We start from the raw sequence: 20,007 nt of genomic DNA, 5'->3' as shown, positions 1-20,007 counted from the left end.
GTGCCTTAAAAAATCTACAATAAACTATTCAAGAACAGTTAAATTTAGAAGCCTTTTGTGGGACATGGGTAATAAAACATGCGGTCTTCCATTCAGTTAGTTAGCTTAAGCCCTTGCTGAATCGGTGATTTAAGACTGCGGAGACATATTTGTAAGAAATCCATCCAGACTCAGAGTACACTGTGTTTCTGCTTCCTTCTGAAACACACGCTAGATGGCAAGTAGGAGGTTCTGCATGACTTTCCATTAGCCAATCACATCTTTCCTGTCAGCTCACCCGAGCTCAGTTTCACATATCTTTAAAAAAAAAAGAAGTTTTGACCTAGAAAAGCACTGGCAGAGGTAAAACAACAGATCCACACTCTGTAAAATGTTATAATTTCATCAGGAACTTCAGACATCCACTGTGGAATAACTCTATAAACACGCTCCTTCAGAATATGAGGTTAATTGACCATAACGGCTTGTTAAATTCAACAAAAATGTACCAGGATCCAATTAGTTATATCCACAGAACAATGGACAATACCCTGCAGAAATAGTAATATAAAACAGACGAAAGATGTTTATGATGTTGGACAGTTTTAACATGCTATGCTCATAAAAAAAAAAAAAAAAAAAAATTGGCACATGCACTTTATTTGTACACACCAAGGAACAACACACAGGACAGGCTTTTAGCTTCGGCCTGGGATTTAATCATTTACTGCTTATAAGGCAACACTAATGGACTGAAAATATGCATTGCCAATTGGAGGCAGTTATAGACTGGTTCAGGCCTTACGTGGGAGCAGCTCTGCTCTCCTGTACACTTTGATTAGGAGACTTTGATAGTGGAGGGTTGCTGTGTCTGTGAGAATGAAGAAGGTTATTGTATTCTCAGTTCTAAATGCGTCACTACGTGAGCCACTTCACAGTTCTCTGTTGTGTCTGGAGAGAGGCTCAGACTCGTGGGTTAGAACCAGGTCATGTGGTTACAGCAGCTATGCAAGCCTAGAATTTCTCTTTCAGACTCCTCATTTTAAGAGTCTTTTTTTACACATGATGGTGCTTGCATAATTTTTTTTCATACTGTTGCCACCCAGCAATAAATAATGCGGCAATGATGACAGTACAGCCAAAGCAAGAACTGAATCTGGAAACAGTGTGCAAAGAGCACATCATGTTTCACTGATGATACAGAATGAAAGACCAAAGCAGAGACATCATTATGTGTGCAATAACATCAGGGAAAAAACAGCAGACATATCTAAGAATTTTATTTTCAGACTGAATACAAGTAAGCAGTTTTGGTGCTCTTTTACATAGATATTCATTTACTGATATTGATACTGTGTCAGTATATTAATCCATCCATTCACCTTCCATTTATTCTACATGGAAAACCTGGAGCCCATCCTAGGGGATGTGGGAATAAGGTGTACAAGGTGTGGAAGGCTCAGGGTGGAGCACCAAACCACAATCACACACACACACACACTCACCCACCCATTCACATACTACAGACCATTCAGAGATGCCAATCAGGGAGGAAACTGGAGTGCCCAGAGGAAACATGTAAACGAAGGGCATAGAGGGCAGAGAAGGGAATCAAGCCCCCAACCTTGAAGGACATGCTAAAACATCATAACCACTAAGCCATAGTCAGCTCTGATGTATTAATGATTGCCATCGATGAATTAGGATCACCATGGTGCATATTTTTTTTTTAGCCTGGTTTAAGTAGTGACCATGAAAAGCTAACACTTGAATGTTTATCTACTTAAACAGCAGGTTTTATTTCACTTCAGAAAATCACTTCTGCATAGCTGGAAGATGTAAAGTAATGTTTTTTCATTATTTTATTAAATCTAAATCCCTTTTTATCAATGGGCAATAATTGCAGATCTTCAAAAACATTAACAATTGATATTAAAGTTGGAAATTTATGTATTATAGGAAAAGCTATAGCATCTCCTCATTATGCAGTGTGTAGAGCACAGTTTGCAATCATTATTTGTGAAATACAACCAGATTGTAACATCTATTCATGTCAGCAGTGTGCACTAGGTTTACAACATATGGTACAGGATATTCCTATCTGAGTATTTTTTTCAGAATAAGAGTAAATGAGCACAATATTAGACCAATGAGTATCAGTATGCATCCCTAGTGTTTTCCCTCCCCTACCTCACCAAGGTTAACCCAGTTCAAGCTTTTTTAATTAGCAGACGAATTAATCTGTTGAGATAGGAGCAAGGAAATACCAGGATTATACTCCAGGACCAGGATTGAGAAATTCTGGCCTAGACCATCTTGTGTGATTCACCAAATGGTTCCCATCACAAACACTTACTCTGCCTACAGTCATGCGTCAGGCCAAACTTCGAAACGTCCTGGGTGTGAGCCAGAGAGAGTTTTAACACCAGCTGAGAGCGTTGTTTCACACATGTGAGGAAACACACTGTGTTCATTAATTCTGGGTGCAATTATGTGCACGTTATTTGTGCTGCCAGTTATCCTGTTTGGCGGGAAGTCCATTACAAATGTCACATGATCTCATCATCATAGATTCCGTCATGTCACACATTGATTAAATACACATGATAACACCATCCATACAGAACTCACTGGAGGTTGTAAAAGTCGTAAAACTGTTTACTTGTGTAAACTATTCAACCTCGTTTCAAAGTTAAAGTACAGATTTAAATGGTGACTTGAATTATAGAGATAAAATACAAGAAAGATTCATGATATAAAAAGACATCTACCTCATGATTTTATTTTTTGATGATAAATTATCGCTCCTTTCACCAAGAAACCAACAAATGTCATACAATTAGCTAATGCTACCTTTCAAGCAAGGGTGCAATGTAATAAACTATATATTCTCTCATTACAGTGCTTGATTACATGGTTCAGTATACTCGGTGGTACTTTCAAGTTATAAGAGTAAAAAAATATACACTCAACATAGGAAACCAATTAATTAAATAAATTTGAAATAATTTCAAAACCCAATCAAAATAAAGCTGCTGAAAGTCTACATTTCCAGTACCAATGCTTTAGTCCGTATCTGATGTGTCTGAGACACTGGAGCCAGGTAAACATTCCTGGCTCAACTTGCCAGGTGTCTTTTAGTCATTTGCAGCGATTAAATTTCAATCTTGCTAACACCTCTATTTAGATGTTTAGTTTAGACTATTTTTTAGAACCTTAAGTCTCCTTTAAGTTGCTTGATGCTAAATGTTTTGCACATATTATTATAGAGAAATGATGTATATTGTGATGCATATAGTTTATGATGTATATCAAGAATTGGGTGTATTTTCATTTGAAATATAGTAAATAAAAGTCGTAAGTAATCACAAATACCCCAAACCCACCCTATTCAATTCAAGGTAAAGCTCTGTATAGGGTTTGTAGTTCTCCATCTTAACTGCTGATCTCAGATAAATCTATTGAATAGCAAGCCACAGATTAGGTAATGTTATCAGGTAAACTCCTAATATCACATAATATATACCATTATATCACTTAATGTGCAATCATTCGTTATTAGCCGTTTCACTTAATTGCACATTAAGTGAACCAAGGTTTGGAGTATTCACTGTTACGTTGACTTGTGCTGGGCTGCTGGACTTCCATCGACATTCCTATAACTAGTGTTTACTTCTGTGCTCCTGGAAATATTCCATTTAAGCTATTATAAGGGATGGCGGCATGATGCCATGCCCGATTTAGGTCCTTATCGTCTGCTGGAAGATATTAACAGGAGCAGATGTGTCAAATGGATTCGGTCAAGGACCAGTGCACTGAAAACAATATGGCTACCCTAGTCCTGCCATGCCGTAGATAGCATAGATAAGAGGAGATGCGTTGAACTGCTTGGGTGGCACTCATGTGTGTCTAATGACCATATCAGGTCTGAGGTCTGTCCTCCAGACGGGATCTAGGACTGCGAGCTCTGTTGATGTGTAGATTTCTAAGGAAATGGACTCCATATGGTCAAATGAGATCACCAGGAACAGTATTTCCTCTATCACGTTTGAACTTTCATAATTTTAGATTGGAGACCAGTTCATCCAAATAGACAGTAATTTAATACAGGCATTAAGCTGAACTGTTGAACAACAACTCATTTCAGTATGTGGGTTTGGAGTGGACGTGTTATATCCTGAGTCTTTGAAAAATGACCTCTATTTTTTACTAGAACAACATGTATTCCCTAAATAGGGACTTTAATCTGTCAGTAGTGTGGCTTGTCTTGAGGAAATCTGCCTTCAAATATCCGCTGTCCTGCAAAGCAGAATTCCAATCAAAAGCTGACGTTTACTGCACAATTTGTCATCTGTAATGGATTGAACCCAAGGAGCAAATCAGTAAGCGATGTGGAAGCAGACCACACAGACGGAGTGTCCCAGTAGAGCAGCCTGGAGATAACATCTCAGCCTGACTTTCGGTACTTAATTGGAACAATTAGAGGTTGCTTAACTTCCGAAGTCTGTTTTTCTCCTCGTAACAAGGAAGCTCAATCCATTTCCTTCATAGAAAACATGGCTGTTTATTATCTTGAGAATGTTTCTGGTAGATTAGATGGCTGTTTTCCAGGATGACTTCTAGAAGATGCACCTTATTTCAAGCCTTTTTGGTTTAACATTATGTGATAGACATTAAAAGATAGTTCTTTAGATGTCTCAGATAGTAAGAGTGCTAAATTAGTTATTTCTGTTTACTCGCATAAACTCTTTTAGACGCATATAGAGAAAGAGTTTTGCTACTATTTTGTTATTCTGACAGCTGTAAGTGCTACATGATCACAGTGATGGCTGAAGCATGTTGTGACACACCAAATTTCTGAATCTTACGTCAGTCGCGATCGAAAGAAAACAACCCCACAATGTCAGTCGAATACACTAAACAAAATCACTTTTGTTTGCATTTTTTGAAATCTAAAAATGACGTCATTCATATAAACCACATCTGTCTTAGTTCATGCAGGTCTGGAGCTGCTCCAGTTGAGGATGAAACAGCAGAAGGAAGAGTGGGTGGTCTCCTAGAGCCTCAAATTGTTGTTGTCAACTGAAAGTTCCTGGCAGCGTATACTCGTCTCAGTGGGTAGCAATAATGCAGACCTACAGTTACGTAGGTTTATTGACAAAATACATGTCAGAACAACACAATGAGTGGTTTAACTTTTATTTCATTTTTATTAAGGATATTCTGAAATTATTTACTTAGCTGTGTGAATGTCTGTTGGCGTAACTGCCAATAGGGTACATGAGGTTCCGTGTCACTCGAGGCTTACCGGGGCGAGTTGGCACATTTCATCAACTTCTTCTCCCTCAGTGCCTTAATCAGTTTCAGAAGAATTTCACTGCATGTTGAAAACAAGCAGCACTGCACTACAGGGTTTAGCAGTCGAACTCATGCTAAACATAATTACGATTGTTTGGACAAGAATCCTTTTGCCATTCTGAGGCCTTACCTCTTCTGAAGATTCAAAAAATATGCAGGTATCTACTGAGAACCACATTAGAATATTAAAAGCAGGTTGGGAGACTTCACATTTAATTGAATTCTCAAGCTGTAATTCAACTGAAAGGTTTATATTAATGTACTCTAATAGGTCATGATTAGACGAACTATACAAATAAACAAATAATAGACAGAATTAAACAACATAACTGTTGTTATTTAGCGAAGACATTTGTCTAACTGTTGATATGGTCACTGTTAATGAGGCTATACTTATTTAACAACATTGATGGAAGTCTTCAGCATCAGTGCTTTGGAAATATCTGTAAAAAAAAAATGTATCACAGGAAAGTGTTCAGGACAGAGAAAAACAGGAACTAACTTGTCTTGACATTCCACACCATAAAATGTAACTGTAAATGTTAAAATGCACAATAAAAATTGTAATCAATGAATAAAACATTTTGGGGCATGGTGTTGTAAATTAATTCATATTTTAATTATTTTATTATTGCATTTTTGTCATTTAATTTAACCATGTAATTAATTTAGATGCCTAATTAACTGATTAACTGAGCATAGCTAGTGTGCTTACTAGCTTACTAACTTACTGCTCTGCAAATACACACAGCTCATAGTTAGCTTGTGGCAGTACTGAGTACTGTCTTGTCACTGCGTGTCTGTGTGCCACGTCTACCCATAATCTCCCTCTTTGCATCGTGATGCAAATACACATAGTGCAAATATCTGTAAACGCAAACGCATAAACCAGACTTAAGATGATGGGCCACACAACCTGCCAAAACAGCATCATTGTTGCATTGCATTGAGAGCTTGTGAATGTGACGTTCATAGCATATAATTTACATCATTTGTACTCATCAAAGAATTCAGTGACCCCTCACTCCCTATAGATGAGGGCATTGTCATTACTTTAGCAATATACGAACTATGAGTTGTAGTGCTTTTGATAGCCATAGCCAGTGCAGCAATGTTTTTGAAGGGAGGCTGGACGTGAGCCGAGACGCACAAGAGATGGATTGGAAAAGTAATAAGTGCATCAGACCATCAGAGTCATCAGATTTTTGAACTATTTTCCCAGAAATGACAAACAGTACAATTAAAAGCAAGAATATCTACAAAATATCTTTTGTCATTTTTTCCATGTATGCTGGTTTAGAACCAAGATACAAAAATGCTGATCATTAATAGTGATTCAATTACATTCAGTGATCAGTTATTATTCAACACTTTAGTCTGAAGGAATTGATGAAAATATTGAAATATGATGGAGCCACTTCATAGCTCCATCATAGGTCTTCAACTTCATAGCACATGGCTTGTCCTTTTCTGAGATTTATGCATACTTGTATGATATTAGCCTTACTGTACTAGCTTAGTAGAGAAAACTAAAAAATTCCAAACAAACCAAGGTTATGCCCAAGTCTCGCCCTTTCTTCAGTCGATAATCTCACCTGGATATGGTTATCTTGTACCCAAGAACTGCTGCTGTAATCATAGAAACTGTAACGCTTATACTGAATATCCTTTTAACACGCTTATTTTTTTTTACATTATAGTATACTATTTGTTGAAGAATAATGATTTATAATCCTACTGTCTGGTACCACCCAGACAGTTCCCTTTTGAGTCTGGCTGCTCTCAAGGTTTATTCCTAAAGTGGTCATGGATTTTGCTCTGCCACTGTAGTCTCTGGCTAGCTCATTAGGGATCTAAATATAAACCTACATCCAGATTTCTGTAAAGCTGCTTTGTGACATTGTCCGCTGTTTAAAGTACAATTGAACCCAGTGTCTCCATTCTTTCTACAGTGATACTCAAAGCACTTGACAGTTAAGCACCTTGCTCAGAGGTTTAAACTCTAAGATGTTGTCTTTATATTTTTCCATTGGTATTTATTACTTAAACATCTACTAAAGTTCTTACTATGTTCTGAATTAACGTTTTCAGGTATTCTAATAAAAGCCCTCTTTAAAATTTCAGGTAACATACTTCAACTGTCTGCGAAAAGAATGCTTACTGAATGACTAGACGCAAATGTGAAAAATGCAAATGTCATTAATTACAGACTAAACATATTCTAGAGCTGTAAAATTGAGTAAAAGGAAAAATGAGTAGAGCCTGGGAGGCAATTAAAACCATTAGGGCTTGATGAGGGAAAAAATGTAATAGAAAGCACTAATACAATCCCCAATCGGATATGAAATAATATTTAATAATAAAGTTTTAATCATTTATCCATGTCTCCATAAGCTTGAACAGATGAAGTTAACTAACCCTAGATCTACTGTCATGGAAACTGGATTCTTCTTGAAAAGAAGCCATTTTACATGAATTGAATGATAGATGGACAATATGTCATCCTTGAGAGATCTTCTTTGGAAGGTTCATGAACTGAGACCAAATCTAAAACCCATTGTGTCAGATTACAATATAATCTCATTTACACGTTACTATTTTGGCGTATTGATGCTTGAATACAAGGGTTTGAGTTCAATCAGCAAACTCTTAGTGCCACTCAGACAAAGAGCTTAAAGCAGTCGTGAGAACTCCAGAGGAAAGCAACAGACCCACAAAACAACAGGGAGGCACTACAGAAAACAACTTTTTTTTTTTGGTACGGAATTGTTATGGTCTGTTTGAGCAAACATTTAATTCTAGTCCCACCGTTATAAAATGATGCTTGGATTGGAATATAAACATCTTCCAAAGTTAAACCAGATGCGGCATGCAGCCGGGAGTGCCTTTTTCCTCTCTGGGCTGAGGGATTTAAAAAATAAATAAATAAAAAAAATAACAAGTGAACTATTTCATACAGGAAAATGAGTCAGTGGTCCTTTGGTGTCTCACCTCACCCACAGGAAAGGGTCATGGCATTGTACTGCACTGTCACTGGACTGCGTATAGCATCACTGGATTCCATTTGGTCAGAACTAAGGCTCTGAAAGTCCTTAAGCCAAAACCTCAGGGGAAATCTCTGCGGTTCGCCTTTGTTGATGCTGAAAGCTGTAAACGATGCATTAACTCCCAGCTGGAACACTGTGGCTTTCTGAGAGCAATGGACAGCAGTGGATCATGCCATGAAAACATTTCATTAGCAGTCGCTGTTATGTTGGAGTGCCATTTGTTTTCTGTGTCTATCAGTAGGAAAACTGAAAATTGGCTGTAGTCACGTAAAAGTTCCATTGTATAGACTTGATGTCATACGAACCTTTCTTAAATGTCACTGACATTTCATCATGAGGAGAGATTACACATAACAAGAGAATCAAGAAGTCTCTTTTAATCAGAGTTAAAATGTCAGTTTTATAATACAAAAATAAGTCGATACATTAAGAAATCTCACAGTAGATACACAAAGATTGCAAAAAGAAAAATATTTACAAGGTTATATAAATGTGTGGTTCATAAAAATATCATTTTAATGAGTAGGCCTACATCACTGTCCTGTCACTTATTTCCAAAACATAACAGATTACCAAAGTACTTATGTGGAGGTTCACTACATATCATTGTTCAGAAAGATAGATTGGTTTGCATTACTGCACTCAAGTACTTCACAAATGTGCACACTCACGCAACAATAACGGCAGATCCATAAAACAGTACAACTGACTGAACATTTTTTGGACTGACCCAGCCTGCTCATTAAAAAAAAACAAAAAAAACAATGCCATTAGACTGTAGCTGGTAATTTCACTGCTCAGCAGGCAGCTTGTTTCAGGTTTCATGCCAATATAGCGTTCGTGCAAGTGGCACAGCATCAGGCCTGGAAGCTCTGGTTCTATGTCTGCAAACTCTTTAACCTCCAGACATGAGGGAGCAGAACTCGAACAGCACACAATCCCCTTTGGCTTAATTTCCATAATAAATAGTCTCCAGAGTGTGTAATAATGCCGCCTCTCCTGGTGCATGGATTTCTGAAAGAAGTGCATTTGGGGACATTTCTCTGCGACATTTAGGGCTTTGTAATAGGAATTTTAAACAATGCTATAATGTCATTTATCTTTGGAGTTAGTCGCATAGCAAAGCATGGCATTTCATTGTTTTAAAGTGTGACCTAAATTTTACATGAGCTAGTATTATACTCTAACTGGTCTGTACATGAAAACACAATAAATATCAATTTGAAAGCAGTCGATCTGGGAATATGCAGCTCAAACGAAAGGAACTATAAATAAAAAAACAAACGTTTGGAGAAGCCGTTCCAGTCTCCAATAAATAAGTGCAGTAATGTATTTACAATATGCACATTGTCAGGTCCAAATCGAACAACAGTTTATCTCTTCAAATTTTTCATTCGTTATAATACCATACCAGAGAGCAAGAGAGGTGCACATTTCTCTTGAAATATGTACTGCATGCATCTAGCGCTTCATTTAACAGAACGGATGACTCTGCCGGGAGGTTACAACTCGTTCGCATAAACTGTGCTGTCATCGGATGTACAAGCTGGTCTCATGCAAAGCCAAGATCCCTAAAAGAGCGAATTCTCCTCACTACCTTCTTTACCTGAAAGACAACAAAAAAGAATGGAACACTGATTATTACGGTAATGCCAATTGATGAATTAAAACCATACACAGAAGAAAGAGCTACTCTTTCTCAAGCTGCTCTGTTTCTGATGTAGACTTAAGACCCAGAGGTTGAGGAGTATGACAAATTTGTGTACAATCCAAGTATGAATTTATTTGTTTAGGAAAATGTCTAGAATTTTTTTTTGACATTAGGGCATTGGTCTTAGGCTCCAGTAGTTTCTCCAATAAAAAAACAACAAAACAAAACAAATTTGTTTCCTCTGAATTTTACTCTTTGTATGTATAAAACCTTGATTTAAATATCTTTGCACCCCCAATATGATCTGCTCTACCATATATGGAAGGTGTTTAATCCACAGGTGTTTAGTCCTTACTCCTGCAGTGGCCGTAATGGCGCACTCCTATGGAGCGGCCGAAGAAACAGGTGGCACGGCGTAAATGGCAGGCACTTGCGTAGGTGATGTTATCGTTGCCGCAGATAGTCTGACCACTGAGTACGGGCATCGGGCACTGAGCCGTGCGGCACATCACACAGTGGGCACTGTTGGTCTGGTCCGTCACGCAGGTGTGGGTGCCAGGACATACAACATTGGAGCACGACTCTGAAAACAAATGTGAGGTGTCCTGAATTTAGTCTCGTACAGACAATTCATTCTTGACTCCATAACCTGTGGGAAATGTTTAAAACAACTCACTTTTGCACTCTCCTTGGTACATGATCTCGAGGTCAGGGTGGCCTCTGCAGCGGGCCATCAAGAGGGCACATTCATCTCTATATGTGGTGCCGTCACTCCCACAGATGGCATGCTTTCTGGAGATGTTGGAACAGTCTGGCGAGCAGATGCACTGAGGACGGCCACCCTTCATCCTACACACCTTCCCCAAGCCGCACTTCACCCCTTCGCAAGTCTCTGTGAGAAACGGGGCATTAAAGTAGGTGTTTAACAAATCCTTCCTTAGCATTTCCTACAACATTAAAGCACCCACAACTCAAAAACATCATGATTATTGTGATGTAGTAGTGCTATAGATAATCCCACATGGACGCCATAAATATTTGCAATTCCCCAGAACAATGTGTGCCCCTTGTCTGAATGGACTTCAGCTGGATCCTGTAGATCTGTATCTAAGACATGCTTCTGTAATCATAAAGACTCATCTTACAACATGCTCGCTCATACTCTCAACACATTGCTGTTTGTCTTTACTCTTCTTCACTTGTGCATTGAGAGAAATGCAAACAATATAAAGTCAGTCAATTTCTTATTCATGCTGCTGGATTGCTTATTAGTGATCCAAATCCACATCCAGATTTCTGGAAAGCTACGTTGTGACAATGTCTATTTGTCTAAAGGTCTATTGTTAAAACTACTATACAACTAAAATAAACCATTCCCCCTGATCACATCACATAGTCTTAATTTTAATCTTGTCACAGTTAATGTCACTGTAGTGCATATAGCTGGGAACACATAAAGCTCCAATATAGCAACAGCTCAACATCTAATAATCTCACTCATGTCCTCTGTGAAATGAATATTGATGCATACCAAGGTCAGGAAATGCCTGGTCATAAAAAAAACCCTCTTTAATATCTTCTCTAGTGAGGAGCCACTAAATCATATACAGCAAGACCAGATACAGCTGCCTACTCTGGAAATCCCAACATTCCTTCTCTGCTTTGTTTAAGGCATGATTTCAGTTAGGTTAGGCAACCATTCAGGAACTGGATGCTCCAATGATCACCTCTAACACTGCAATGTAAGGAAAAGTACAAATTAAGTTAGACAGAAAGTATGAGCTGGACCATCTGGAATAGATAGAAGAAAAGGTCCAGTAGTCCATACACTTTTATGGGAATGGAAGGGAAGAATTCTGGAACAGATAATAAAATCAACTTTTTTTTTCCCTTTGCTTTTTCTTTGGACGTATCTAATGGCACTGATTGTGTTCTAGGCTTATGAGGACCAGACCTCATGAGCATGTGGCAGCCATTTCTCTCTGCGGTGAGCTGGAATTCGGTCATTTCTGCGGAAGGAAGGCAAAACAAGCCTGCCTTCCAATAAGCACTCGGAAAGAGTGAAAAAGAAGAGGGAAAGGTCGAAGAAGAGAACCTTTATTGTATCGAATGCTTTCCATTTATCTCATGCGCAGTACATGTACAGCTGCAGTTTGACACCTGTTGATTTTTAGCATTGGCTAGAAAGCAAGGTACATGATATCAAAAACTTTTCTAATTTTCTAACATTTCTAATTTTCTGATTTTTTAAAGATTTATACCTAGGATGAAACTGCAGACCATCTTGGTGTCTTGACAATCAGTGAAGCAATCTATTTACTTAAAATGTCTTGAGTAACCTGCATACCTGGCAAAGGCTTACAATAGTGGACTGTACTCAAACAGCTGGATGGAGTTAGACAAAACATCTGGCTTAAAACCATATGAAGCTTTTTAAAAAATATGAGCAGGAACAAAATTTAAAGAGCCCAGTCATCAGGCCTAGATTTGCGTGTCTGAGGATGAAATGCAATCCTCTTTCCTATTTCCTCTTTTTGCCTTCACTAGAGCACCTTGATCCATGATGACCTTACTGTTTCTTTACAGAGGCACACATACACAATGTTCCAGCCTTTCTCAGAAACTTTTCATGGTATTAGGTTGGATGAAAAAACAATTTCCCTTGTTGCAGTTCATAGTTGGTATGCAATGCCCAGTGAAAAGTCTGGCCCAACTATTATAGCAAAGCTTATTGAAAATTATAAGAGGTTTAGCTGCTGCCTTTAATTGAAAATATATATCGCTCTTTAGTCACAGAAGTGTTACAGGTTCTGTGCTTCTGACTTTCACAAAACACTGCAATGATCAGCCACTTATCTATATTGAATTCTCTCTCATGTTTAAGTGTCTTTGGATTAAAAAATGTCTACCAATTGAATCAATGTAAATTTAGACAGCAGGTGAGAAATCAGAGCACACAAGATCACATTCTCACAAGAGAAACAAACATTTCATGAATTTGCATGAAAAGCTTTAGGGCCTACCTTTGCAGGGTTTGCAGGACACAATGCCCAGGAAGCCCAGCAGACTGACTTCGTTGATGGGCAGGCTGGTGTTGGACCAGGCTGTGTCCAGACGGCCTCCAGCACAGCATTCCTCCTTGCTCACACCACGCATCAGCACCATGTCACAGCGCTGCTCTTGACCCTGCTGCAGCCAGCACATGCCCGCTGTACGCAGGCACATAGAGAGAGAGAGAGACAGAGAGAGAGAGAGAGAGAGAGAGACAGAGAGAGAGAAATTTATATTGTTATTCCATGCTGCTACACACTGCTTACTTCCAGATATGCAGTTAATTCATTATTGCCAATATTACAATATATACAACACAATCCACAGTGCTGGTCTGAATGAGAAAAAAAGTTTACATAACCTTATGACAAAATGTAAGACAAGTAATAAAAATGGTCAAACCAGTATCAGGTAACAGGTCAGATGTTTGCATTTCCCATTCTGAATGTGACATAAATATTCTCTAATAAGTTGTATGTGCATATGTTAGCCTTCATGAATGCTTCCTACATCTTTTGTATCCTTTAAACAGCACTTTCGATTGCAATAACTGAAATATCTGTGTGAATGCATTCTTTGCCTGTTCTTTCTGATAATAACTCTGCCTTCTACAAATCAGCTCTGGAGAGCTGAAGGGTCTTGGCAAACATCTTCTAAAACGGTTTTCTACTGTGTTTGCCAAATATTTTAGAGAGTTGTCTTCTTTAAACGTGTGTAGAATCATACAGCATGCAAAATAATAGTACTAATACTAATACTAATGCTAGTACTTGTACTAATACTAGTATAACACCGCAACACATATCCAAGTCATGTCCTACAAATAATTCATTTGGATTTATAATAGATTATGAAATATTCTGTCATTTAGAAAAGTGTACTTGCTCAGAATTAGGGTTTCTTATGTATTAACGTTATAATTATAGGGGTTATAGTAAGAATATCAACACACCAGATATAATCCAGTAACCTTTATACAACTAAACAAAACATTTAAAAAACTAATAAAGAGTCACATTTTATAAAAAGCACAAACAACCATCCTTCTGGACACATAATACACTGTAAATCCCATATCAACACCTACACAGTATTTTGCAGTAAACTGTAAGCATAACAGTTTTTTTCCCTTGCACCTGATGGCATGTCTATCTTACAGTACATTATATTTTCAATGCTCTTTCAATGAGTCTTTTATCAATCTAAGGCAAATTACCTGAGTTTGCTTACGTTATTCCTGACAGAAACGTTCTTGTCGATAAAAAAAAAGTCTCCCAGACTTACCGTTAACTTTGTGCTTTGCAAGAGTTCCACACAGTGAGATGAGCAGCACACAGTGGAGCGCTGAAAACAAGTTCATGATGATGAGAAGTTACCTCAAACACTTCACACACAGATGTTTCGAGCAATGAGACTCCGTCTCAAATATTTACACAGATAAAGGGGGGTCTGGTAGAAGCACTGCCCCCGTTTACGTGAATGGTTTGGGCTGGGAGTGAGTGACTGATACCGACCCGCCTCCACATAAATACTTTAGCTTTGAGTGAGTAAGACAGGACGGGGCGACGGTTGTTCCAGGGTTTCTGTATTTTTTTTTTTGTTACCTCACTGTTCGTGTAACTTCTCGGATATGAGGCAGAAAACTCCCACTCACTGAATCTCATTCACGCCGAAGTTAATGAAAACAGTATGTTCGATGATAAAAGTGGTTTTGAAAATATAATGCAGAAAAAAAAAAACGGCTGGAGTTTAGTCTAAAGCTACATGGTCTGAATTCCGCAACTCCCACGGTGTAAACATTCACCTCAGCTGCTGAAACCGGACAAAAGTATGGCCCAGCCAAGAGGCTCATTCTCATGTGATTAACTTAGGCTCCATCCTTATCCAATAAACCTTTAAACGAGTGCCTGGCAAAACAGTTCACAACTCTCTTGACAGCTTTTTGTGCTTTGTGGTTACAATGATGAAGCAGTGTAGTTCACCTTCAGACAGAATTAGGGATTATATAGTCTGTAACCTACATAGTATGGTTTATTTCGGTTGCCTCAGGTTGCTGTGTCTGGGTGTAATTATATTCCCAGTCTCCTGCGGTCACCAGCAATTTGCTTCTTAAACTTCTTCACACCACATCTATGTTCAGTGACTAGTATCTAGAGCAGATGCTCCCACCTCTTTACAAGTCATAGCCCACACAGCTACCCACAAAGTGACTGTAGTTCTTTCTATAATGGTAATTTGATGGATGGCTTGGGGTGCCTAGCAGCAAAAGTAAAGAAAACAAAAGACGTTGCCTTGGAATATTGTAATCACATTGCAGTGATATGTGATAAACTTCCATCCATCCATCCATCCATCCATTCACAGGAACGCTGGGCACAAACCTGTAGCATTCCCACCTTACAGTCTCAGGGCATTAGTTCCTTTCTGTGCTGGGACTGCTGGCTTTATGGGGTGTTACTTTTTGTCCATGTGTTTGAGTGTGTTTCCTCTGGGTACTGTGGGAATGCCTGTGTGCTTTGTGCAGTATGAGGGTCTGGAGTTCCGTCTGGGGTTAATTCTTCCATCCAGTGTTCCTGTAATCTGATTTCACCTTGACCTGGATGGAGTGGTTTTTAAAACAAATAAATGAATGGATAAAAAAGTAACATTCACTGATTCTTTAAACTGTAGCAGTTTGGTGAGCAGATGCAGATGCACATGTGTAATGATGATGTTTTTACTAAGTACACAATTTTTGGTCTGCTGATTCAATTGCTCAGTTGAATGACCAAATAATGAGCGCAGATTTGCTGTATTAAATGTGTAAAAATGTCAGAAACTGAATATTTATGCTAACTCAACTATATATATATACACTATATTGCCAAAAGTATTCGCTCACCTGCCTTGACTCGCATATGAACTTAAGTGACATCCCATTCCTAATCCATAGGGTTCAATATGACGTCAGTCCACCCTTTGCAGCTATAACAGCTTCAACTCTTCTGGGAAGGCTGTCCACAAGGTTTAGGAGTGTGTTTATGGGAATTTTTGACCATTCTTCCAGAAGCGCATTTGTGAGGTCACACACTGATGTTGGACGAGAAGGCCTGGCTCTCAGTCTCCGCTCTAATTCATCCCAAAGGTGTTCTATCGGGTTGAGGTCAGGACTCTGTGCAGGCCAGTCAAGTTCATCCACACCAGACTCTGTCATCCATGTCTTTATGGACCTTGCTTTGTGCACTGGTGCACAGTCATGTTGGAAGAGGAAGGGGCCAGCTCCAAACTGTTCCCACAAAGTTGGGAGCATGGAATTGTCCAAAATGTCTTGGTATGCTGAAGCATTCAGAGTTCCTTTCACTGGAACTCCTGAAAAACAACCCCACACCATAATCCCCCCTCCACCAAACTTTACACTTGGCACAATGCAGTCAGACAAGTACCGTTCTCCTGGCAACCGCCAAACCCAGACTCGTCCATCAGATTGCCAGATGGAGAAGCGCGATTCGTCACTCCAGAGAACGTGTCTCCACTGCTCTAGAGTCCAGTGGCGGCGTGCTTTACACCACTGCATCCGACGCTTTGCATTGCACTTGGTGATGTATGGCTCGGATGCAGCTGCTCGGCCATGGAAACCCATTCCATGAAGCTCTCTGCGCACTGTTCTTGAGCTAATCTGAAGGCCACGTGAAGTTTGGAGGTCTGTAGCGATTGACTCTGCAGAAAGTTGGCGACCTCTTCGCACTATGCGCCTCAGCATCCGCTGACCCCGCTCCGTCAGTTTACGTGGCCTACCACTTCGTGGCTGAGTTGCTGTCGTTCCCAAACACTTCCACGTTCTTATAATACAGCTGACAGTTGACTGTGGAATATTTAGGAGCGAGGAAATTTCACGACTGGATTTGTTGCACAGGTGGCATCCTATCACAGTTCCACGCTGGAATTCACTGAGCTCCTGAGAGCGACCCATTCTTTCACAAATGTTTGTAAAAACAGTCTGCATGCCTAGGTGCTTGATTTTATACACCTGTGGCCATGGAAGTGATTGGAACACCTGATTCTGATTATTTGGATGGGTGAGCGAATACTTTTGGCAATATAGTGTATATATATATATATATATATATGTATATGTGTGTGTGCGCGTGCGCGTGTGTTGGACCACTGCTGGGCCCCTGAGCAAGGCCAATTTATACAACTTCTCAGTTGTATAAATGAGGTAAAAGTAAGCCGCTTTGGAAAGGGCATCTGCCAAATCCCCTTTGTTATTGCTAATGTAAATGTAGAATTTTACCTAGGACATTTCAATATTAGTAAACACTCAATGTGGTACAAAATAATTTGACTAAACTATATAATTTTAGTGACTATTTTACAGCTTAAATAATATTATGAATACCAAGAGTAACATCACTGAATTGAAAACAACTTGTCAGGTCTGCAAACCCCAACTCTGCGAACACACTGCAGCCTGTAAACCTGGCCGCATCAGACTCCATTATCCACAGCACACCTGCTCTCCCACGCTCACAGTCACTTTCCTTCTAATCAAATATACGTGTTTACAATTACGCAGTAATCACAGCCATAGCTTTCACCCAGTTCACCGTCAAGTATACGCTCAGTGTTACCATTTGTTCCTGACCTTACCGAGCCTTTTCCTTGTGTCTGTTTATCTGGTTTTTGACTTTGCTTATTTCTTTGACTCACATGTTTTTGTTTAGCTCTAGTTATTGCTGTTCGCCGATCGCCCAACCATTGCCTATTTTTTAACATTTGCCTCACGTTTTGGAGCTGTTTGCTATTTTCTTCATTAAAGCTGCCGTGCCTGCAACTGTGTCCTCTCAGCCACCCGTTACCTGATGCTACAATAGACTATAAGCAATAAAAGCAATGCAAATTATACAAGTATTAGAAGTAATAATAATTGTATTGTACATAATCATATATTATAGTACACCTACATATTCATACAGTTATTTAATCAACCAGTCATGTGGCAGCAGTACAACACAAAAGTGAATGCAGGTACAGGTCAATTGCTTCAGGTAATGTTCATATTAAACATCAGAATAAAGAAATGTGATCTTTGTGACTCTGATGGGTGTCTGTACCAGAAGGGCTGGTTCCTGGTTGCCGATCTCCTGAGATTCTAGATTTTATGCAAAATAGTGCACAAACAAAAAATGTCCTGTTAGCAGAGGGTCTGTAGGGTGAAACACCTTGTTGATGAGAGAGATCAGAGGAGAATGACCAGACTGACTTCACTCATGTCAAGCAGGAAGAATCTGAGCATATCATGGGCACAGACTCACCAAATGGGGCAGCTGAAAATCACCTAGTCGTTTTCCAGTTTTCAACTGTCCAGTTTTGCCATCTGTGACTAAGCTGAGCAGACATTATAAAATAACTATAATAAGCAGGAGCATATGAGGGTGTAGCAGCATAAAGGATATAACATCTGGAAACAGTGTCTGTAAACTCACGGTCATGAGTCACAAAACTCTGTCAAAACAAGTATACATCTGTGACTAAGAGACATTTTGAATGTATTGTGATCTGGACCAAGGGAATTGGACATCTCATCTTTTTATAATGTTATTGAACACAGAAAATAGATTTAAGCCATGTCACAGGCCAGTTAATAGCTACATTCCCACAGTGACTCTAAGGTATTCAGTGTCATTTCCACAACCACACTGCTTACTCAGGGCTGAAAACTCAAGCTCCATCAATAGTTGTGGTTTTTATCTGGTCATACATGGCTGAAGGAAAGAGGTTGGACTAAAGGTGGATAAAGTAGGAGACTCAATATAGCAAACCATGACGAATGACTTAAATATGTAAGGAATAAAACATTATGTGGTTGCCACCCTAAAACTGTGCATTTTCCAATAATTAAAGAACCACAGTGTGTAATATTTAATTGTTTAATTCTTCCTATTGCCACTTATAGTGGCTATATATTTCTGCACCCGTTAACTCACCAGCCTCTCTTTTTTCTATGTTATAAATAATAATAAAATTGCAGTTTGTCGATCAAGTGGTACAACAAGAAAGTGTTCACCCTAGCATGAGGAGATTGCTTGTTTGAAGCCTGATGATGCTACAGTCACATGTGTCATATAAGTCAATGAAGTAAAACTGATGGGTTCTGTGAGAGGGAGGCATGGCCTACTCACTTGTCTCTGTCAGTTGTAGTGGCACTAGCCAGTCATGGCCATCTGTCAAATCACATATGAGGAAGAGGGCAGATAGCACTTTCCTCTGAATGTGTACCATTGCCCTGTGAGGCAGTAAGAGCAGCACTTTGAAAAGAAACAGAGAAAGCATGTCATACTGGGTGATAGTCATATGATAAGGAAGAGATGGCTGGTGGGTGTAAACTGGCAGGTGATCAAGTTGGAGAGAAAAAGAGGAAAAATCCAAAAGATAAAATACAGCTAATCGTGTTACTAAGAAACCGTAAAGTGCAATGTCCTCCATAAATGTTGTGTAACAGATAACATTTACATACAGCTTTGCCATATCAATAATTAAATATTATATCTGTTAAATAACATATTTAAAAAATCACTTTACTATATATTTTTGTATTTTTCATATGCTTTACAAATATATTTGATTACACTGACACAAGCTAGTGTGTAAGTTGTACTAACATTTCAATTATTGCATTAACATCTTGTGATCTGCTATCAGACCTGCTGTAATAGAAAAGTAATCAACACATCTGTCTGTGGAAAAGTGAACACAACCGCTGTTGTTTCTGAAAGGCCTGAATCAGCCTGACACCAACAGTCACTGCCAACAGAACAACTGCAAATGTGAGCCATAGTGTGACTCAGCCATGTTATACAGTTTATAAGCTCACTTGTGATATAGTAGCAGTTCAGTCATTTTAACTGAGAATGTGTGAGGATTGTCAAAAACCATTGTTGA

The 20,007-nt window shown here is 39.0% G+C and overlaps 1 protein-coding gene across 2 annotated transcripts; it reads right to left on the bottom strand.

Annotated features, from left to right (window-relative positions):
- Positions 1-8,746: 8,746 nt before the first annotated feature.
- On the bottom strand, positions 8,747-14,565 carry fstl3 (follistatin-like 3 (secreted glycoprotein)). 2 transcript variants are annotated; one of them, XM_058401112.1, is made up of 5 exons: positions 14,371-14,565; positions 13,059-13,244; positions 10,712-10,927; positions 10,349-10,618; positions 8,747-9,990 (listed from the first exon to the last, which is right to left on the bottom strand). In XM_058401112.1, exons 1-4 carry the CDS (start codon positions 14,444-14,446, stop codon positions 10,380-10,382), a joined length of 717 nt encoding a protein of 238 aa, XP_058257095.1. In that variant the 5' UTR covers positions 14,447-14,565; the 3' UTR covers positions 8,747-9,990; positions 10,349-10,379. The 2 variants fall into 2 exon arrangements, with proteins under 2 accessions (XP_058257095.1, XP_058257094.1); XM_058401111.1 differs by having other exon boundaries at positions 10,391-10,618; positions 14,371-14,563.
- Between the last annotated feature and the right edge of the window lie 5,442 nt (positions 14,566-20,007).

Source organism: Hemibagrus wyckioides, linkage group LG10, assembly GCF_019097595.1.
Source record: "Hemibagrus wyckioides isolate EC202008001 linkage group LG10, SWU_Hwy_1.0, whole genome shotgun sequence".
Classification (NCBI taxonomy): domain Eukaryota; kingdom Metazoa; phylum Chordata; class Actinopteri; order Siluriformes; family Bagridae; genus Hemibagrus; species Hemibagrus wyckioides.
Note: the sequence above shows the minus strand (reverse complement) of the source record. Positions and strands in the feature narration are given on the sequence as shown.